The sequence below is a fragment of the Phycodurus eques genome, chromosome 1, assembly GCF_024500275.1.
Source record: "Phycodurus eques isolate BA_2022a chromosome 1, UOR_Pequ_1.1, whole genome shotgun sequence".
Classification (NCBI taxonomy): Eukaryota; Metazoa; Chordata; class Actinopteri; order Syngnathiformes; family Syngnathidae; genus Phycodurus; species Phycodurus eques.
Window position 1 is genome coordinate 25,047,320 of NC_084525.1, and position 23,532 is coordinate 25,070,851.

The window sequence follows — 23,532 nt, forward strand, 5'->3', positions numbered from 1 at the left end:
GCCATAAATGTGTGTATTTGTTATTGGACAGTGATAACAGTGTTCAAGGGGGATCTTGAAATAGTTATGAATAGTCTGTTTTTCCACCACATTTGCACAGGTTCCTGCGGAAACACAACCTGTTGTTCTTTGAAGAGTCTCGGTGGAATCTCAAAACAGTAAAACAGTCCGAGTCATGTATAGTTGAAACCAGATGTTTACATACACCATATCAAAAGACACCTATGCTTTTTTTCTTACTGTCTGACATGAAATCAGGCTAAAGTTTACCTGTTTGAAGTCAATTATGATTACCAAAATTATTTATATTTGCTAAATGCCAGAACAATGATAGAATAATCTTTACAGACAATTTTTCATGACTTTCCTCCAAGTCAGAATTTTACATACTGTACATTTCATTAATATTTGGTACCATTGCTTTTTAAACTGTATGACTTGGGTCAAATGCTTTGGATATCCTTCCACAAGCTTCTCACAATAGTTGGCAGGAATTTGGGCCCATTCCGCCGTACAGAACTGGTGTAACTGAGCCAAGTTTGTAGGCCGCCTTGCTAGCACATGCCTTTTCAGGTTTGCCCATAAATTTGGCAAAAAAGGATTGAGATCAGGACTTTGTGATCAGGGCCACTCTAAAACATTGACTTTGTTATCCTTAACGCACTTTATAACCAGTTTGGCAGTGTGCTTCTGGTCATTGTCCATTTGGAAGACCCATTTGTGGCCAAACTAACTTCCTGGCCGATGTCTTGAGATGTTGCTTCGGTATTTCCATATAATGTTCTTTCCTCATGATGCCATCTATTTTATGAAGTGTACCAGTCCCTCCTGTAGCAAAACACCACAACATGATGTTGCCACCCCTATATTTCACAGTTGGGATGTTGTTCTCTGGCTTGTAAGCTTCCACCTTTTCCCTCCAAATGTATTGATGCTCTTTGTGGCCAAACAGTTTTAGTTTCATCAAACCACAGGACATGTCTTGAAAAGTGAAGGTCTTTGTCACTGTGTGCATTTGCAAACTGTAATCTTAATTTTTGAGTTTTTTTTTTTGGAGTAATGGCTTCTTCCTGGCAGAGTGGCCTTTCGGCCCATGTCGGTCTTTTGATTTTGTTTTTGGGTTGATATGCACATTTTGGACCAAAGCACGTTAATTTCTGGCTGGACATTCCCATGGTGTTTATACTTGCGTATAATTGAACAGATGGATGTGGTACTTTCAGGCATCTTTAAATTGCATCTAAAGGTGAACCAGACTTTTGCAAGTCCACAATTCTCTTTTTGTTATTTTGACTTCTTTATACTTTTCCATAATGTTACACAAAGAAGCTGTTACAATACACTTGTATAAATGTTGACTGGACCCAGAAGCAGATGGAGGCGGAGGAAATAGAGGAGAGTGGTTTATTAATAATCCAGTTCAGGGTAAGTATCTCCAAAGAGTGATGGTGGACCGTCGGGACAAGGAACTTGCAGGAAGCGGGGGGCCTAAGCAGGTGGGAGAGCTTGGCGGCGTGGCTGGAGTTGACAGCCAGGCAGGGGGCACAGAAGGAGCACTGGAGACGAAGAAGAACGCAAAGAGGTAAGTGCGACTGCAGGAAGTCGAGTAACTTACAACAAGAGTGTGAGAGTCGGCCTGTGTACCACAATTGAGTGATAATACTCTGGCAGAGGAATCCTGGATCAGGCAGGCTTATATGCAGGCAATGATGAGTGCTGATTGAAGACAGGTGCACGGTTTAGGTGATGCTGATTGCTGGGGAGAGAGAAGGAGAGCGCAAGAGGCAAGGCGCAAAGCACCACCCAAGCGCCAAAGGAAGAACTGCCGGGCACAGATCATGACAATGCCCCCTTCTCAAGGGACGACCCCTGGCGTCCTACCAGGCTTCTCAGGGTGAGCGGCATAGAAGTCCCTAATAAGAGAGTCATCCAAAATCAGCTTGCGTGAAATCCAGGAGCGTTCCTGATCACCATACCCCTCCCAGTCCACCAGGAACTGAAATCCCCTACCCCGGGCCGCACATCAAGGATGCGCGACACAGACAGGCTTAAGCAGGGACATGTGGACTGTTGGGTGGATCTTGAGGGATTGCGGGAACTTCAGTTGCAGTGATGTGGGATTGATGATTTTAGTAATCGGAAAGGGACCAATAAAGCGTGGCGTCAGCTTACGGGATTCTGTTTGGAGGGGGAGGTCACGGGAGGAAAGCCAAACCATCTGACCCACCTTGTACTCAGGCGGGGGAGAGCGTCGAAGATCCGCCGGCCGCTTATTCCTCTCGGCAGACCGAGTCAGAGCCGCCAGATTCCTTCCAAACAGACTGGACCGGTCGCAGGTGATCCCTCACCGTGGGAACCGCCAAATGGCTGCAATATAACAAAAAGTGAAAAAGTTAAGGGGGTCTGCATACTTTCCGTACCCACTGTATATCCAAAGGTGTGTCTCTAATGAACTCAAGTGTTGTCGATAAACCTATCAGAAGTTTCCAAAGAAATGACTTGATCATCTGGGTTTACCCAAATTGTTTAAAGGAATAGTAGTCTCACTGTATGTAAATGTCTGACTTCAATGGAAGTAATGAAACATTATTCTGGCATTTAGCGAACAGAAATAATGTTGGTAATTCTAATTGAGCTAAAACAGGAAATGTTTCGTTTGATTTCATGTCAGACTGAGGGGGGAAAAAAAGCACGTCATTTTATAGTGTATGTGAACATTTGCTTTCAACTGGATATGTGTATTTTTATTGGACAGCTGGGACCGTGTTCGTAAGGGAGTTTGAAACAGTCCGGAGACTGTTTATTTGTTTCCACATTTGCACAGGTTCCTGCTGAAACATGCACCTGTTGGTCTTTGAAGAGTCAGTGGGGAATCTCGAAACAGTTAGAGTAAAAAAGCGTTAGAATGATCACATAGCAATAGGACATTAAATTGATGCTTTTATCCAAAAACAGGTGGTGTAAAACAAAACGTTAACTTTCCCATCTCTCTGAAACATTGAGTAAGGCTTAAACATCATGTTTTTCCAATCTCAGAAAGGCAATGAGTGAGAGGTGCCACAATTAATTGATTAATTGACAAATCTACCATCAAATAAATTGACAACAATTTTGGTAATCAATGAATCGTTTTGAGCAATTGTTCAACTTCAAATTGTACAAAGGCTCTGATTTCAGCCTCTCAACAGTAAATATTCTGATTTCTCTTGTCCTCCATGAAAGCAAACTGATTATCTGTGTTCAACCAGAATAAGAAAATGTTCTTTTTCTTTGGAAAACAATGATCAATATTTTTGCTAATTTTCTGTCATGTTGCAGACCAAACCGTCCATCCATCCATCCATCCATTTTCTGAGCCGATTATCCTCAAAAGGGTCACAGGCAGACCAAATCGGTAACTGAATAGTAATCAATTTCTAGAACAAAATTATAGTTAAATCATTGACAAATATAATGGTTATGAGCAGCTTTAGTATGAATAACCTGTAATTGGCATGTAGTTGAACCTGAAGCAGTCTCAGAAGTGTTTATTAAACTAGTAGTGCTTCCTACGCATTAATCAGTACCCAGAAAGTAGCTTGCAGTTTCAAAAAGGTTGGTGAGTACATCACTCCGTCTCATATGATATTGCTTAATTGTTGTTTATGTGGTGTTGTTTAATCATTAAACAATACCAAATAAACAACAACAGTAATTGGGAAAAATTGCAATGAACTTTAATGCAAAATAAATTTTCATCAAATTATTTGTGTAATTGATTGAATAATCGCTAGAATAATTGACTCTAAAATATTCTGTAGTGACAGCCCTACTATGAATAAATTTTTAAAATGTTTTGGGAATCTGTCGTTCATAATTTGATATAGACTATTATTATGCGGATGTTTTTCGACAGAGTATAAGTGTTGTCTTGTTGTGTAGGGGTACCTAATGAAGTGGCCAGTGATCGTATGTTATGGAAGCATGTACTGTATGTAAAGGAGAAGGCGGTGTGTGTACGTCCTGGCGTAAGCATGCATGAACACGAGGCGGTTAAACCCTCGCCGCGAGATGCCAATGGCCCACCCCCATGGCTCGAACCAGTAGATCCTCGGCACATTCCCAAACATGCACTCAGGCGTGCTCGGCGCACAACTTATGAAAAGCACATGGGAGGCAAATATTTCCTCGGCGGTACACTGGTCCAATTCATTCCTCTTTTAATCCGCTCTGCGCTCTCTGCCTAAAGGCGTCTTGATTTCTTATACAAGTCACTTATTGATTCAGGCCACTAAGTCTCAACGAGATACAGTGCTAACTCAAAGTTCCAACACAATGCATTCCATGACTTCCATTTGCTTGACTTTCCAAACAAAATTTCCCTGTAGAGATCAATTACATGTGGAATCATTCATTCCAGAGTCCGACAGAGAAGTCTACATCAGAGTCGGGCAAACCTTTATGCTCATTGGCCACATTTGATTTTTAAAACAAACACATTGGACGTGTCATTTGTAGATGCGGTTAAAAAAAAAAGTATGCAAACTATGTGGAATTGTTTGTTTTAATAATAACACATTCATTCTTGCGTTATTTTTATTATTTATAATTAATGATATAAGCTATAAGCCATCAATGCACATTTTTGTAAAATAAATTAACATTTGTAAATGTGTATATATATATATATATATATATATATATATATATATATATTTTACTAATAGATTTTTATTTTATTATTTGCAATCAATCAATTAAACAGTTATTTACAGTGAAACCACATTTATCGCGGGGGATACGTTCAAGGCCATGACAGGTGAAAACCACCGATATATAGAGACCGGATACATTTTTTTTTTTTACACTTGTTTTATATCTCCCACAGGCTTTTAAACACATTTTAACTTATTAAAACACCATTTTAAAGTATTCCTTCGTTCTCACTCTCTCACTTGCATAGTTCTTAAATAAAAGGCAAAGCATGCTCGCTTCATGCCTTTTATTCATCACACCTAGTTCAAGGTTACTGTAAAACAGACAAAACAAAAGAGAATAAAACATTGTACATTTGAACACCAAAAGGTTCAAATGAACCTTATATTAACGACAGTCCGCATCTTAAAACGATAATCCATAACTATTATTTGTTAAAGAAAATTTATTTTCACCCACGCCACTGCAAGAGTAGATGACAGAATAATGATTAAGCCTTTCAGCTTCTGACACATCTTGCTATATTTTTCAATATTTCGTTTTTTAAATATTAGTGACTATCCTATACATTCCCACGCTGGATCACTCGGTAGCGCTCTAAAATAACGTAGCGGCAATTAAGTATTTTACCTACGAACGGGCGCACGGTGGGGGACTGGTGAGCACATCTGCCTCACGGTTCTGAGGAGCAGGGTTCAAATCCGGCCTCGCCAGTGTGGAGTTTGCTCTCCCCGTGCCTGCGTGGGTTATCTCTGGGTACTCCGTTTTCCTCCCACATTCCAAAAACATGCATAGTAGGTTGACTGACGACTCTGTGAATGCGAGTGTGAATGATTTTTTTTTTTTTTCCGATATGTGCCTTGTGATTGGCTGGCGACCAGTTCAGGGTATACCACGCCTCTCGCCCACAGTCAGCTGAGATAGGCGCCAGGACGCCTGCGACCCTCGTGAGGCTAAGCAGTATGGAAAATGGAAGGATGGATGGATAGGGTCAGAGCACTGGGTGGAGCGAAGGGCTTCCTGGAATCACTTCTTCCGATGAATTAATCCCTTTTTTGGGGGCCCGCACATGCCCGAAAAGTCCCCAAACCCCCCTCCTGGTAGATGAAAATCTGCAAAGTAGCGACCATATATTTATTTTATTATTACTACATATGGCGGCACGGTAACCGACTGGTTAGAGCGTCTGCCTCACAGTTCTAAGGTCCGGGGTTCAATCCCCGGCCCCGCCTGTGTGGAGTTTGCATGTTCTCCCCGTGCCTGCGTGGGTTTTCTCCGGGCACTCAGGTTTCCTCCCACATCCCCAAAACATTGCATGGTAGGTTAATTGACAACTCTAAATTGCCCGTAGGTGTGAATGTGAGTGCGAATGATTGTTTGTTTGTATGTGCCCTGCAATTGGCTGGCAACCAGTTCAGGGTGTACCCCGCCTCCTGCCCGATGATAGCTGGGATAGGCTCCAGCGCGCCCGCGACCGTAGTGAGGAGAAGTGGCTCAGAAAATTGATGGATGGATGGATATTACTACATATTTTAAAGCTTTACGCATAATACCAGTACAAAAATGCATATGAGGTGCAGGTATAATTTTCGTCCACTTGGGTTTGCCATCCTGATGTTCTACACCGTAGTGTCTGTGACTTTGAAAGTGTCTAACTTGAAATCTGCAATAAAGTGAAACTGCGAAAAGTGAAGGGACTTTATCCTGGTGAAAACGTTTGTATTGCAGAGGTTCCCTACACAATGCCCCAAAAGTACTCAGTAGCACCCCCAGGAATGTTTGAAAAAATTAGCCTCAAACATCTGTTTGACCGGTTGACACGAAATTGGGTAGACATGTTTATCATAATGAGGTGCAACAAAAAGCCTTCAATACCTGGGGTCCAAATTGAACAGTACGTCAGACTTTTTGGTTTGAAGTAGCCATTTGAAGCCAATTCCAGGGCGAGTCGTTAAACTTGGTGTCTGTGCTTCACCCACATGCAATGACCAAAACTTAAAATGTTGTGCATTAATATCATTCATTTGTCTAGTATTATGTGCTTCAAATTTGTTAGCCATTAGACAAAATCTCTTGGACAAGTTCGTCTTTGATGGACGGCCTGGAAATAGCTCAAATGAGCCTAAAATCTCTGCTTCAAACCAAAAAGGCAGACTTCCTCTGTCTTTTTGGACATGGCTTCTTCTGACCTTTAGTGTGGAACTACTCAAGATAGACATGCCTACCAAATTCTGCAAAGTTAAGCAGACTTCGGAGGCTGAATTTTGAGTATGGGCTAAATTAATTGCTATTAGGTTGACCCCCTAAATTTTGCCGGGTAGCACCCCTGTGAACCTTTTGAAACTTCAGCCCCCTATGCTAGTTTCACTGAACTACACTGTATTGCCAAAAGTATTCGCTCACCTGACTTGACTCACACATGAACTTAAGTGACATAGGGTTCAACATGATGTCGATCCACCCTTTGCGGCTACTGTACAACAGCTTCAACTCGTTTTATTGTGTTTACGGGAATTTGTCACCATTCTTCCAGAAACTCATTTGTGAGGTCAATGTACAATGTACAATAAATTAAAAATCAAAAAGTAAATAAACGTACCTCGAGCAGAACTGTTGCCAATTCTGTGTCGCTTCTGAATCCTTTCAGCTGCCTGTCGTCTGTTAGCGCTGCTTCTGTTTCGTAGTCTTATGCTGAGGTAGTGGTAAACGAGGAATGGGCATTTTTAAAATTTTTATTTACAAGATGGGGTCATACAGGGCTATTTTTTCCATACATTATTTTACTCATGGACTGCTTTCATGTCGTACTGCGTTTTAACAAATATTCTGACATAAAGTTTTTTTTTTTTTTTTTTTTAATTACAAAATTTCCCCTTTAAGTGATTATATTAACATGAGTTTATGTATTATTTAGCCGTCTTGGGACCGGGAGACTGGACCTGAGGAACAGGAATTTATTGTTGAAATCCTGTTTCGTATTACAATACACCGGGATACTCCTGTTACACCGCCTATGCGGAGTGTAAAAATGCAATCCCAAGGTCATTGTGATGTTTTCGCTCACACCGATCCAGCTTACTGTGGATTCCAGCACTATTGTGTTACACATCACAGAAGTGTTAGAGAAAGACATCACTCACTGATGGGGCAGTGTGTCATGTACGTCAAGTAAAAGCTGCATAATTGAGGGACCCTTTTTTTGCTGCGCAATGTGGCTAAAAGGGACTGTTGAAGGACAATGCAGGGCTGATGAAAGGCAGATGTGGGGAGTAAGCAAGGCAGGCCTACGAGGTACTGGGTGGGACTCAGCGAGTTGCAAAACAAGGCAAAAAGCCTGCATACAGTAAAAGTCCACGTGGGACTGTATAAGACTTTTATTGGGACGCCAGACCGTCTGTTGCGCCGGCCCGGTTGTTCATGTTTGGTCTGGTCCACCTTACGTGGCGACCATAATGCATTGGCGCTGTGATCTTTGGATTTGGAGCAAATGCCTGACTCGCTGTTGACAGCAGTGCATAATGCATAGCTAACCCATTGACAAGTTTCTGGAATCATCTGCTGATGAGCTGCAGACTTCCGCCGGCGGCTTTATCGCTTGTGTGAGAGGTCCCACGCCAGGTATTATTGATTCGCAACTTTGGACTTTATGCCTCGAATGTTATATCTCCTTAGCCATTAAAGTTGCATTAAGTGCACTTTGAGGATGACTCAGGAGAACGTCACAGTGCGCCCTTCACAAGCTGCTTTGAGCTATTTTGGACCTCGTATCTCATGCATGGATGCACGGATTTATTGTCATCATCTGTCAAAATAGTTTAACACTAACTTTAGTCTCAGAATGACGATCCTATGGAGCCGTGCTTCATGAGCCGATGGCTCACAATGCAAACACTTCACACTTCAGTAATCTGGTTACTGTTCTATTTATCAAGCGAATTTGTTTTTGCTGACATTCACCCATTCACACACACACACACGCACACGCACACACACACACACATTCATACACTGGGGCGAGTGCCACTGGGAGCAAATTAGGGTTCAGTGTCTTGCCCAAGGACACTTCGACACGCCGACAGTCATAGCCGGCATTCGAACCAGTGACCCTTCGGTCACTGGACGACCTGCTCTACCCATGTCCATCATGGCCTCGGTGGCAAGGAACAACCGCCAAACCCTCAGTCATCGAGAAGGAATAACTGTTTTGCTTTTTCTTGGGCTTATTGCGTCAATTCTCCTGAAAGGATGACACTGGTTAGAGAAGAATAATATCCACAGGACCTTAAGTAAGAGTCTTTTGAGCATCATGATAAATGATGTCCAGGAGTCACGTGGATGATTGAGCACACGTTGCTTCCACTACTCAGTGATTCTCAACCTTTTTCTTCCAAGTAACACCTCAAAAATACATAGCGTTCCAAGTACCATCAAAATGACGAACATTAAAAGACTGTAGCGCAGGAGGCGAAAACAAAGCAGTGGTCCTTTTAGCCACACCCAAAAATAGTAAAAAACTGTTTCACGCTGAATCTCACAATTTAGCACGACATTGTTCTCAGTCTTTGCACATTTTCACCAATTATCTTTAAACATGTTTAAAGTATTTTGAAACAAATCTCGGAATTCACTTTACGGGGTTTTCAAAGGTGAGTCATGAGTGTGTGGTGAAATATTTACTGTCCATTTGTTTTGTTCCCCCGGCTGCAGGCCAGCCATGAAGCTCTTCAGAAAGGATGATATCTCCACCAAGAAGGACAAGGACAAAGAGGTCCAGTACGAGGAGCCACCAGACGGTGGATGGGGCTGGCTGGTGGTGCTGCATTGCTTCCTGGTAAGGTGGAAACAAGTGATGGCTCCTCCTTTCATATCTGAGCACAAAAAAAAGCTACAGTGGACCCGCATGGAAAAACTGTTGATCTAGTTCAGCTCCTTTCTGTGATCTTTCTCTCATTTGTGTTTGTTTTCCAGGTCAACGTCCTGGTGATGGGAACTTTGAAGACCTTTGGGATCTTCTTCTTGGCATTCCAAGATGAGTTTGGGGGCTCAGCAGAAAGCATCAGCTGGATTGGTTCCATCATGTCCAGTCTGCGTCTCTCTGGAGGTTTGAGAACACTCCTCGTCTGTCCCCTCCCAAAACTCGTTCTGTCCGACTGCATTTCCAATAAATATCCATCCCAGCATGAGTACAGTATATCAAACTTCCCTGTTGCACTGCAAAACTGTTCCGCCATAAAAAGGCAAACACATCCACCACACTGCATGACTGAGCAGCACAACAGGACAGGTTAAAAAAAGAGAACTTAAGCTGATTACATGTGAAAAGAGTGAAAATATATTTCCTGCACTGTGATTGGTTAGTCAGGCATTGACTGCCTTGGCAAAATTTGCATCAGTGCCCGCGTCTTCACGTTTTCCTTCCTTTGACTGTTGCCCATCAGCCCCCATCGCCTCGGTGGCCTGTGCCAAGGTAGGAACCAGGGTGACGTCCATTACGGGGGCCGTGCTGGTCAGCAGCGGCTTCCTCATCAGCATTTTCGCCAACAGCGTGGTGTTCCTCTACATCAGCATGGGAGTCATCGTAGGTGAGTAGGAAACGTCCTCCAGAGGATTCCTTGAATGACGCTGCACTTTTAAAATAGGAACCCCTCAATAGTCTAGTGCCAATTGAACACAACCACCATGTCTACGCGTGGATGCGTTAGGAAATAAAATGTTTCCTATTTTGAGAAAAAAAAGTAATCTTACCAAAAAAAAGTCGAATAAATGTACATTTCCTCCTGTAGTAATATGCCTTTTGTTCTAAAAAGAATAGACTTTATTCAGATTTATGTGATTCAAAATCGTACCCATATCAGAGCTTTTAATTGGCCCAAAGCTAAGGTAGGACGGAGTCATTGGTTTATTATGTTTGTTTAATTGGCGTGCCTCTCCCAACATGTCGGTTAGCACTTTTCTAAATGTTATGAACATGAACATTTATTGCTGATTATTTTGCAGACCCCTAAGCAACGGATCACGGGGATCCCAGTTTTGGAAGCACTGTTCTAAACTGTCTTTCCTCCGTGCAGGAATGGGTTTCGCATTACTGTACCAATCCTTCTCCGTGGTCACGGCGCTCTACTTCCGGAAGAGGTTGGCGACGGCGTATGCCATCGGGCGTTCTGGGATGGGTTTGACCTTTGCCCTGGCCCCGTTTACGCAGCTGCTTCTGGACCAGTACGCTTGGCAAGGTAGGAGGGAAGAATGCGTCACTATTTTGCCAACAGTACAATTTTGCCCCCCCCCCCCCCCCCCCCCCCCGATTAATGTACACGCAGCACCCCTTATTGAAAGAAAAAAACAGAATTGTTGACATTTTTGCATATTTATTAAAAAAGAAAAAACTGAAATATCACAGTTTTAAGTATTCAGACCCTTTGCTCAGTATTTAGTAGAAGCACCGGTTTGAGCTAATACAGCCATGAGTCTTTTTGGGAATGATGCAACAACTTTTTCACACCTGGATTTGGGGATCATCTGCCATTCCTCCTTGCAGATCCGCTCCATTTCTGACAGGTTGGATGGTGAACGTTGTTGGACAGGCATTTTCAGGTCTCTCCAGAGATGCTCAATTGGGTTTAAGTCAGGGCTCTGGCTGGGCCGTTCAAGAACAGTCATGGAGTTGTTCTGAAGCCACTCCTTCGTTATTTTAGCTGTCTGCTTAGGCTCATTGTCTTGTTGGAAGGTTCTGAGCACTCTGGAGAAGGTTTTCGTCCAGGATATCACTGAACTTGGCCACAGTCAACGTTCCTTCGATTGCAACCAGTCGTCCTGTCCTGCAGCTGAAAAACACCACCACAGCATGATGCTGCCACCACCATGCTTGGATAGGAGGATACCGACATTCGCATCATATTGTTTACATTCATCATATCGATATGTGACACTCGTGTTCATACTGTATCGTAACAGAATTGGAAATATGCGCATTATACACATTTATTCTTTATCTTTGATTATTTGAAATGACTCTTCTCTTTTTATCTTTTATATCTTTTGTATAGGTGGAGGGAGACTAGTAATGTAAGAATTTCATTGCCCACCGCTACCGTTGTGTTTTTACTGTGCATAAGATAATGAACATCTTGAATCTTCTGGCTCTTGTGTGTGTCCCTGGCAGGGGCGTTGCTGATCCTCGGCGGCTTGATGCTCAACCTGGTGGCCACCGGGCTGCTCCTGCGGCCCATCCAAGTAAAAACACCTAGCGCGACCAGCTGCGCTTCCCCCAGCCAGAAGAGCCCGGCCGTGTCCCTCAAGAGCTCCACGGAGAAAGACAATGCCAAAAGCTGTCTGAACGCCTCCTCGCATTTCTCCAACGGTGTCTCCAAATCGGACTCACTTCCATCCCCTCCTCGTCCTCCTCTTAAGGAAATTGAGTGCACTCAGGAAACCAAGGAGCATTTGGAGAACCTTGAACTGAACAGACTAGTCCTAAAGGGCCATGAGACCCACCAAGACGTGGGTCCGTGTAAGCCCGCGGCCGATGGCTCCCTAGAGCTCAGTGGCACCACGAATGGGTCCACGCCAGTCGGGCTTCCCTCCATCTGCGCCAGCACGCCGAGCGAGGAGAGCCCCCCGAAAGCCAAAGTACTTGATTTTTCCTTACTGAAGGACCCGTTCTTTTGCATCTACACGTGGTCTTTGGTCTTCAGCCAGCTGGCCTACTTCATCCCCTACTTCCACCTGTCTGCTCGAGCCCGAACTCTTGGCATCGACCCTATGGATGCCTCTTTTATCATCTCTGTGGCAGGTGAGGCCCACACTGAACACTGTCCTCTCACTACACACTTTAATAGGACACCATGACGTAGGGATGCGTGGTATATGCGGTATATGAGGCATAACACTCACTGAATTAAATGTTGAAACTGTGCATCATGTTACAGTGACCAGCGTTTTTTTTTTAAATCCAGCACAGTCAATTTTTTAAGTACAGTTCAATTGTATTTAACTTTTCTGTACAATACAGCTGCATTTAAGTTTTTAGAACTGTTTTCTAACATTAATATAGGTACATTTTTTATTAAACTTGTATTTTAAGTCATTCTTATTGAAGTACTTATACTTATATTTAAGCGCTGTGTTAATGTTAATAAAACGGTGGCATTATGTTACAGTGGCTTACAATAATATGGTTTAGGAATAAACCTACGCAACTGTATTTTTATGTTCGTCATGATGGTAGTACTTGCAGAGCTAAGAATGTTTTGAGGTGATACTTGGTGTAAAATATTTGAGAACCACTGCACTAGACAGGATAGATTTGGCCTACAGCAGGGGTGTCAAACTGGCTTTAATTGTGGGCGACATTGTAGTTATGGTTTCCATCAGAGAGACGTTATAACTGTAACCATCATGTAAATGCCACCTCATCATATTATTACATATATACAATTGCATCCGCATTTCATTGTTATTATTTACATGTTAAACAACAAACTTTAATAACAGCGTCACGTCCACCACTCATCGATCCACCCATCATCTCTGCTTATGACAGCTGTAAACCTAAATAGCAGTATGAATTATTTTTTCATTTTTATTTTTTATTTTTTTAAAGATGTGATTTACTCCGGCGGCACGGTGGCCGACTGGTTAGAGCGTCAGCCTCACAGTTCTGAGGACCCGGGTTCAATCCCCGGTCCCGCCTGTGTGGAGTTTGCATGTTCTCCCCGTGCCTGCGTGGGTTTTCTCTGGGCACTCCGGTTTCCTCCCACATCCCAAAAACATGCATTAATTGGAGACTCTAAATTGCCCGTAGGTGTGAATGTGAGTGCGAATGGTTGTTTGTTTGTATGTGCCCTGCGATTGGCTGGCAACCAGTTCAGGGTGTACCCCGGCTCCTGCCCAATGACAGCTGGGATAGGCTCCAGCATGCCCGCGACCCTACTGAGGAGAAGCGGCTCAGAAAATGGGTGGATGGATGGATGATTTACCCCAGAAATTCACAGCATTACGTAAGCAGTGCGAAAGAGGCTTAGGATACCACCTCTGAAGAAAACAAATTGGCTTTACGCCTTCGGTGGCTGCACCTTTCACAAGGAACACAAATTTCCAGCTTCAATGGATGGTGTGATCAGCACCTTTTGTTGCGGAATAACGCATTTACAGTAGACAATGAAATGTGTGGTGACTAGGGCTGGGGGGAAAAAATAATTTAATAACTCGGCTAAGTCCACTCCAAAAATAGGTTGACGCAGAATTTGTGCCTCGAAGTTCCGCTGTGAACCAACCCCCCCCCCAAAAAAAACACAGGAAAAAAAAATGTTCCGCCCAGAACCATGGTTGGGCCGTCGGAACCAATGTTTCACATGCACATTTATTGCAAGGGATGCAATGTTGTGCCACTGATGAAAACAAAAACAACGGATGAGTGTAAGTTATTTTCAAGACACACTTAGATGTATAATGTACATATAACATGAACTATGAGTGAGCTGAATGGTAGTTTACGTTGTTTTTTTTTTTTTTTACCTAAAATGGTCATCGCTAGCACCCTAATGCTAATCGTGAATGCTAACCATTTAGCAAAGGCTGATTTTGTGCATTTTATACCATACACTCAGTACCAACATAAGCAGTTTAAGGATAGAAGTCCAGCCCTCATAAATGAGAATAAAATGCATGTTAGTAGTAAAAAAAAAAAAAACTTAAGAAATGTGTTTTTTATTTTTCTTCGGGGTGATTACTTGACTATTCCACAAAATATCTACTGTATAGGATAATCAATTCTAAAAAGGTTCGATCGTGATAGCCCTAGTGGCGACGTATGGGCGCCGAAGCCGCAGTCACTGATGCACTTTCAGCCGTCTATTGAACGGGACAAACAGTCAAACAAACAAATTCAAAATGAGAAAACTCAGCTCACTCGGCCACACCTTCTTAAAGGCATCCAACACATCACTAATAGAGTGCGTAATGACACTTTATAAAACCATTCTTTACATTCTCTTTTATTATGATGTATTAGAGTAAGAGATCTACTTCGACCACCCGATTCTATATTGGTGCTTTTAATAAAGATTAGCAGTAGGGGGAAAAGGCAGACAAACATTTTTGTAATGTGTTTTTTAATAAGCAAAATAGCACTCTACAGTACTTCACGAATTTCACAAAAACATGCAGCAATAACATAATTGAACAGAATGTAAAGACTTAAACAGTTTGCGCATCATGATCTCATGCATTAATTCAACAGGCATTGTGTGTCTGGCCACCTGGGACATTATAATACAGAACAACATACTACACGTAGATTTGATGATGCAACTCAAAAGAAGACACAAACTGCAGCAACAGTCGTTTTTCGCAGAGGATAAACACTGTATATGCCTGTGAGTATTGTGATACCATCTGTCTGCATATGTTCCTACCCTTTGTGTTCAAATATCAGTTGTTAAAGGGTTTCTAACGACGGCAATATCAATGCTAGTTTCATTAGCCCGCTTCCCAATTTTTCTAGTAAATACACAACCAGTAATTGCCTTTGTTTTACATTGAGTTTGACGGTAAACTTCAGCTGGGGGTGAAAATAAAGACCCTGGAGCCTCTTTTTTTTTGAAGAAGAAGAATTGTTCACAATGTGCCAAACTGCTGCTTGCTGTGAAGTTCACTTGCCACCATCTAGCGCTCGTATCAAAAATTTTTGCTCACACGTCAAAGCAAAAAAATCAGCTGAGCGATGGCTCATACCTAAGAAAACTTGTAAGTCAGGTCCCTTGTAAGTTCGAGGTACTACCTTGTCTAGTTTTGCCCCCTTTTACGCAACGGCGTTTTTGTAAGTACAAAAAACAAACATTTCTACATCGGTCTGAAAGCTGATGTTTTAAATACCAACACGCGCAACTAAGTCACGTTTCATTCAACAATTAGGGGAAACGGGACTGTTGCTGCGTGTGTTGCTCACAATAATACGCTTGATAGTGCTTCAATAGTGACAGGCTAACTTGAAATTGTAACCAACTACATTTCCAAGGTTATCTTCTCAACACTGCCCAATGGATGAGCAGCACTGAAAATGTATGGCTTTATTTGAAATAACCACACAAGTGATAAATGTGTTGTTCATGAGCTTGAAGGAGGCACTACAGGTTACTATAAGAGCGCCTTCATCAAGTCCTCCACCAACTTGGTGGCCATGAATTATTCGTGAGCTGCTCAGACGCCGCAGTATTATGCAATGAATGCGCTTACATAAAGGCTGAACTTTGGTCCAGTGGCCAGGGCGAGTGGGTTCACGCTCACACTATATTGTGAAAACAAACATGTGCGTAAGGACCAGTTACACGCGCGCATTCTTGAAGAGCACCTCTTCAACATGCTTGTTAATTATTCAACGAGTATATATACATGATCATCAAGATCAGGCTGCCGTCTGTCTTTCACTTGCCCAAGTCAATCATTAGAGGTTGAAATGAGTTGAAATGCTTCCATTTATTGATCCATCCGTCCACCCATCCAAACTAGACTTTACACGATCAGGATTTTTGGGGCAGATCACCGATTAGTGAGTTTAAATAAATGGATTTATACGGATAGCGGCTATATAAATCAACAGATACAGTCAATACAAATATAAATATATAATATATAAATATATAGGCCACACACACACACACACACACACACACAGTGGGTACGGGATGAATTCAGACCCCCTTACATTTTTCACTCTTTTTTATATTGCAGCCATTTGCTAAAATCATTTAAGTTCGTTTTTTTACCTTATTAATGTACACACAGCACCCCATATTGACAGGAAAGAAAGGAATTGTTGAATTTTGTGCAGATTTATTAAAAAAGAAAAACTGAAATATCACACAGCCATAAGTATTCAGACCCTTTGCTCAGTATTTAGTAGAAGCACCCTTTTGAGCTAATACAGCCATGAGTCTTTTGGGGAATGATGCAACAAGTTTTTCACACCTGGATTTGGGGCTCCTGCCATTCCTCCTTTCAGATCCTCTCCAGTTCTGTCAGGTTGGACGGTGAATGGTGGTAGACAGCCATTTTCAGGTCTCTCCAGAGATGCTCAATTGGGTTTAAGTCCGGGCTCTGGCTGCGCCATTCAAGAACTATCATGGAGTTGTTCTGAAGCCACTCCTTCGTTATTTTAGCTGTCTGCTTAGGGTCATCGTCTTGTTGGAAGGTGAACCTTTGGCCCAGTCTGAGGTCCTGAGCACTCTGGGGAAGGTTTTCTTGGCATTCATCTTTCCTTCAATTGCAACCAGTCTTCCTGTCCCTGCAGCTGAAAAACACCCCCACAGCATGATGCTGCCACCACCATGCTTCACTGTTGGGACTGTATTGGACAGGTGATGAGCAGTGCCTGGTTTTTGCCACACATGCCGCTTAAAATTAAGGGCAACAATTTCTATCTTGGTCTCATCAGACCAGAGAATCTTATTTCTCACCATCTTGGAGTCCTTCAGGTGTTTTTCTTAGCAAACTCAATGCTGGCTTTCATGTGTCTTGCACTGAGGAGAGGCTTCCGTCGGGCCACTCTGCCATAAAGCCCCGACTGGTGGAGGGCTGCAGTGTTGGTTGACTTTCGAGAACTTTCAACCATCTCCCGACTGCATCTCTGGAGCTCAGCCACAGTGATCTTTGGGTTCTTCCCTACCTCTCTCACCAAGGCTCTTCTCCCCCGATTCCTCAGTTTGGCCGGACGGCCAGCTCTAAGAAGGGTTCTGGTCGTCCCAAACGTCTTCCATTTAAGGATTATGGAGGCCACTGTGCTCTTAGGAACATTAAGTGCAGCAGAATTTTTTTTTGGTAACCTTGGCCAGATCTGTGTCTCGCCACAATTCTGTCTCCTCATGATTCTCATTTGCTCTGACATGCACTGTGAGCTGTAAGGTCTTATGTAGACAGGTGTGTGGCTTTCCTACTCAAGTCCAGTCAGTATAATCAAACACAGCTGGACTCCAGTGATGGTGTAGAACCATCTCAAGGATGATCAGAAGAAATGGACACCACCCGAGTTCAATATATGAGTGTCACAGCAAAGGGTCTGAATACTTATGGCTGTGTGATATTTCAGTTTTTCTTTTTTCATAAATCTGCAAAAATGTCAACAATTCAGTTTTTTTCTGTCAATATGGGGTGCTGTGTATACATTAATGACGAAAAAAATGCAAAATTATTTTAGCAAATGGTTGAAATAAAACAAAGTGAAGAATTTAAGGGGGTTGTATGTGTGTGTGTATATATAGCAGTAAAATTAACGTTCAAATTGATAATACCAATAGTGTGAATGGTTGTTTTTTTCTTTTTTTCTTTTCCCTCCAACGTGCCCGCAACGGTACAGAAAATGGATTGATGGATGAATGCTGTACAGTGGCAGCGAACGCAACTCAACTAACTTCACAACATGTCGCAGATTGGCAGATAGTGAACAATTGTTCCAAAAAAGAGGTGTCAAGCTCCCAGTTTAAATTTACTGTCAAACTAAACAGAAAACAGAAAACTACACGTTGTGTATCAATATAACAGCCAAATAGTTTTGCTTCAATAAAGTCAGTTTAGCTTCCTGCTAACAAACAATGGAAAACGCCATAGACGGGCTAATGATTAGCATCGGTGTCGTAGCGTTATAAACCTCGTAAGCAATGGATATTTGAACACAAATGGTGCAGAAACACATGTAGACAGTATAACAGTAATCACAGGCTTACAGTATATTGTTTATCATCTGTGAAGAACGACTACTATTACTGCTGTTTACTGAGGAGTTGAAACCGGCTCCTTGTCTGTATTATACTGCTCCCAAGTGGCCAAGTCGTGCACGCCAGAAGAAGCAACACAATGCCCTTTGAATTGAAGCAAAAAATATGGCAAAGGGTTTAATTCTTTACATTCCATTTAATTATGTCATTACTGTAACTTTTTAAAGAGTACAATATTATAGAGTGCTATTTATCATGTTAAAAACTCCTTACAAACATTGCTATTTTTTTGGGGGGGGGGGGGGGGGGGGGTGGCGGAACTGATTCATGGCATTTCCATTCATGGGGAAAGATGATTTGCGATACGTGTTTTGAGTTCTGAACATGGGCAAAGAATGAATTAAACTCATATTTGAACGCACCACTGTCGAGACGGACAAGCATTCACTAAACCCACTCTGTCCACCGAGTATTTATATTTTCTACTTCTGTGATATTTCTTGCATTCATTTATACTTTTCCACCCTAAAATTGGTTAAGATGTATTTATTCATTTTTTTTCATTTATCTCATCAAATAATAATAATATCTAAATTAATTACTTAATGGCGGCGCGGTGGCCGACTGGTTAGAGCGTCAGCCTCACAGTTCTGAGGACCCGGCCGGGTTCAATCCCCGACCCCTAGTGAGGAGAAGCGGCTCAGAAAATGGATGGATGGATGGATAATTACTTAATTTATTGTAAATAATAAAATAAAATAAATGCTAGTTAAATAATTGCACATTGATTTAAGATACCTCAACCGATCGGTCCCTTTTAAAAAAAAAAACAGAGTCCTTCTAGGTGTAGTTGCATTAGTGACTTAAATCCTTCCATTTGCCCTGTAAGTACATTTCTTAAAGGTCATGAACATGTGCTTCTTCCGAGGAGTGCTCTTTTTCAGCTGAGCACTTAAACATGGAACCGTAACCCTCTTAAGGCGCAGGCAGGAAATTGATTGAGCGAACGGCTGAACGCATGATGCGCGGCAGCCGCACAGAGCAACAACACAACTCATTATTGCAGCTGTTACATGGAAACCTCCGGCTCGAACCTCAATTGGTTCCCTCCAACTTCCATTTTGTCCTCTCACAAAAATACATTTCTCATTGATATCAGTTAGATGTGTAATGATTCATTGCAGTGTCTTTTGTGAACTGTACACGCAGCATTATTTTGACTTTATTAAACGTCACACAAGTAATATAAAAAAGAATATGCTGTCACACGTTCTTCCGAGTAGCACAACTAGGAAATAAACTGTTATCATTTAACCAAGGCTGAGCAATTGAGAACCCAGGGTAAATGGCCTGAATGAGGATTTTATCATAGGTCCCCTTCCATCACTTTTTTAAAATTGAATTTTCATTATCTTTGATATGCTTTTATCGGCACAGTGGGGTTATTTATACACACTGAACGTGGATTTGGGTCATTTGCGCCACATTGATGTGCTCGTCCCACCTCGGTCCTCTTCAGCAGGTCGTCGGTGCTTGCGTCCGGCAAATTTGTGTTGGCCAGCACGACAAGTAACCCTGGCTGGTTCCTTTGATTCCCTCCCTCCATTCCAGCCCCTCCGCCCCCATGACCCTCTGGCCGGTGACGCACGTCCCCCATTACTATCATTGTGAAGCACAACTCACCAAGCATTGCATCGTTGGCCATCTAATAGGGAATGTGAACTAAAAGGGGACACGGGTAAAAGTTCAATTCAAAATTCGGCGTAGCTCGATGAACAGTAAAGATGCATCATTTGTAGGAACAAAATATATATTTTCAGACCAATGAAGTCAAATTGGATCAGTTCGCACAGCACGGCACCCCTGATGTTCTCTCACAGCACACTGGTTGGGAATCACCGGAGTGTGTGACTCCCCCGAGACCACCTGACTCCTTTGTTTGTTATGTCACGTTTCGCCCTCATGTGCGCTCGTAATGAGAGTGACAGAGTGCCGCCCGCGCAACAAAACCGCCGTCCCGGCATCCCGCTGGCCCTCCTTTCTCCCTCCCCCCTGGCGGTTGTCATAGAGGCCCATCGACTGAATGGAAGGAAGGTCCGGTTCGGCCTATTCCGCAAGCCCATTGGAGCTAGCCACTAGTCGCTAAGCGACAGTCCAGTGAGTAAAGTTGCCAGTAACAAGCGGGGCTTTCTTGGTCTGTGCGAGGCTGAGCGGCAGATGCTTTGCAGAGGAGCACTGGGGCGGCAGTGTACACAAAAGAAGCCAAGAGCGGAGCCAAGTGCCTCCGCCAAGCTGGGAAAAACCAACATCGGCCGCTTGTTATCTCCAGCTTTCATCTCGTGACTGGACGTCCATCAGGGAGGCGAGCCGTGGGTTGGGCACCTTTTGATGCCTCGAACCTGCCCTAACCTTTTGATTAGGGATGGGCAAGTACCGATACCAGGTATCGGTATTGGGTCGATACCGGCCTTATTTCAGTGTATCTGGTACTTGTGAAGACTGACGATATCAGCGACTAATAGTTGAGCCAAAACAATTCAGACATTGAGTAAGTCCTCCTCGCCGGTATTTGGCACTGCGGCAGTTTGTCACATTGGCGAATTATCGTGTGCATCAGAAAGACAGAAAGAAAGAAAGAAAGAAAGGTCTTTGTTTGCAACTATTTGTCATTGTGTTAATTACAATTTTATGTATCAACAGTAGGCGGCACGGTGGCCGACTGGTTAGAGCGTCAGCCTCACAGTTCTGAGGACCCGGGTTCAATCCCCGTCCCCGCCTGTGTGGAGTTTGCATGTTCTCCCCGTGCCTGCGTGGGATTTCTCCGGGCACTCCGGTTTCCTCCCACATCCCCAAAACATGCAATAATTGGAGACTCTAAATTGCCCGTAGGCATGACTGTGAGTGCGAATGGTTGTTTGTTTCTATGTGCCCTGCGATTGGCTGGCAACCAGTTCAGGGTGTACCCCGCCTCCTGCCCGATGACAGCTGGGATAGGCTCCAGCACGCCCGCGACCCTAGTGAGGAGAAGCGGCTCAGAAAATGGATGGATGGATGTATCAACAGTACTAGTAATATCGGTACTCAAGAGTGCTTAGTGTTGATGCCTTGCAGTTTTTCATGTTTCGCGCTGTACTCTAACCATTTGACACCTCGCACCCTTACCTTTTGATCCTTCGCACCCTACCCTAACCCTCCCATTGTCGCCCAGACGTGCGTGCACATGCTTTCTACCTGTCACAGTTACAGTCGGATTAAGGCGCTCGAATACATTTCATCCCAGTTTGAACAGGAAGAGCTGCGGGCGTTCGCCAACCCGCTGTGGCCAATGCACACAAACAAAATGTGCGTGTGCAAGCGGGAGATGTGCCGCAACGCCATCTCGGGTCGGGACACAGGGACGCGGAACCACGTAAACACGACACAGCTGCCTCATCAATCCTTTGACCTCTCTGCAAACGTTCATTATGTAAGAACAGCCTTTTAGCCGCTGCTTTTAAACATTCGAAGCGATCCGCATGAACAGGCTGGATGACGAGCAAAGGCAAACAACAGACTGGTCACTAGTCAATGTTGGGGCACATATAGACAAAAAAATCTATCTCAATTATTTTTTTAATTCACTCATTCCATAAAGGGTTAATTGATTTATTTTGAATGATAAAATAACAATAGTTAAATCAACTCTCAAATTTACATCATCACTGAATGGGAACTGAACCCACGTTGCCAGCACCCAAGTCAGCTGCCTGCAACACTTCACCATCATGACTGATTAAATTATTGGTTCATCAATCATAATTTTTTTTTTTTATAAGTAATAAAGTTATATGGCCACACATAAGGATTTTTCCACTATTCAAATATTTTCTTATCTGTGACAGACCCCACACATCACACATATCAACACAGACCACCACACACATAAAGATTCTGTTCCGGTGCTAATCTCGAAATCTCACATGATCACACATGATCACACAAAACCGAAGAAGAAGAAACGATTCCGGCTTTGAGCCGATGTTTCCCAAACGTTCCCGAAGGCTACTGGAGCCGTGAACCTGACAAAATGGCGTCGTCCTTAGAAAATTACTTGCATTGGTAAATACTTCTTACCGTCTGAAGAACTCACTTTCATACAAAAAAACGACATCGAGTAAGACATGCTTATTTTTATTTACGGTCGTTTCCTTATGTTGAGTCAGGGTGCTTCTTGATTGGCTATAATCCGTTCCACATCACAATTCACAGCGTCATGACTCTGGAGAGGTCGGCTCTTCCCCACACACATGAAGACTTTCGGTTGTAAATATTGAACACGGCACGGTGACGACCGGTTAGCACGTCCGCCTCACAGTTCTGAGGGCCCCGGTTTAAATCCGGCCTCGTCTGTGTAGAGTTTGCATGTTCTCCCCGTGCCTGCGGGGGTTTTCTCCGGGCACTCCGGTTTCCTCCCACATCCCCAAAACATGCATGGTAGGTTAATTGGCAACTCTAAATTGCCCGGAGCTGTGAATGTGAGTGTGAATGGTTGTTTGTCTATATGTGCCTTGCGATTGGCTGGCAACCAGTTCAGGGTGTACCCCTCCTCTCACCCAAAGATAGATGGGATAGGCTCCAGCACACCCGCCACCCTAGTGAGCATAAGCGGTAAAGAAAATGGATGGATATTGAACACGTTCATCATTTAAGATTGTCGGCCCCGACCTGTTTCTGACCCTAAAATCGGGACAAATCCACTCTTAACCACACCTCAGACAATCTTTTAGGATAATCTTATAAGATTTAAGATTGCCAGACGTTTGACGTGCTCTGTTGGGAAGGTGCAAAATTGACAGAAAAAAACAGGCCGATTGTCCATATGTGTGGACTGGGCCTTATCTAAAAAAAAACACATATATATATATATATATATATATATATATATATATATATATCTTTTTTTTAAAATAGTTGATTATTTAAATATGTAAAATTAATAAAAATCAATGCAAATATCATTTCATCATCAGTTTTAAAATGAGACACACACACACACATCATATCATCTACGAATGAGCTGGCCCATCCTCTTTTCAAACTGAATTGTGACCCTTGAGTAGAAAGGTTTGCCCAGCCCTGTTCTTGGTTTCTG

At 43.0% G+C, this 23,532-nt stretch overlaps 1 protein-coding gene across 1 annotated transcript in view; it reads left to right on the forward strand.

Annotated features, from left to right (window-relative positions):
* The window catches only part of slc16a4 (solute carrier family 16 member 4), a 43,318-nt gene that overhangs the window by 10,235 nt on the left and 9,551 nt on the right, over window positions 1-23,532 (forward strand). Inside the window, exons 4-8 of the mRNA XM_061694493.1 lie at window positions 9,403-9,526; window positions 9,664-9,796; window positions 10,134-10,277; window positions 10,764-10,925; window positions 11,855-12,484. Coding sequence (XP_061550477.1) covers window positions 9,403-9,526; window positions 9,664-9,796; window positions 10,134-10,277; window positions 10,764-10,925; window positions 11,855-12,484 — 1,193 coding nt within the window. The remainder of the gene's footprint in view (window positions 1-9,402; window positions 9,527-9,663; window positions 9,797-10,133; window positions 10,278-10,763; window positions 10,926-11,854; window positions 12,485-23,532) is intronic.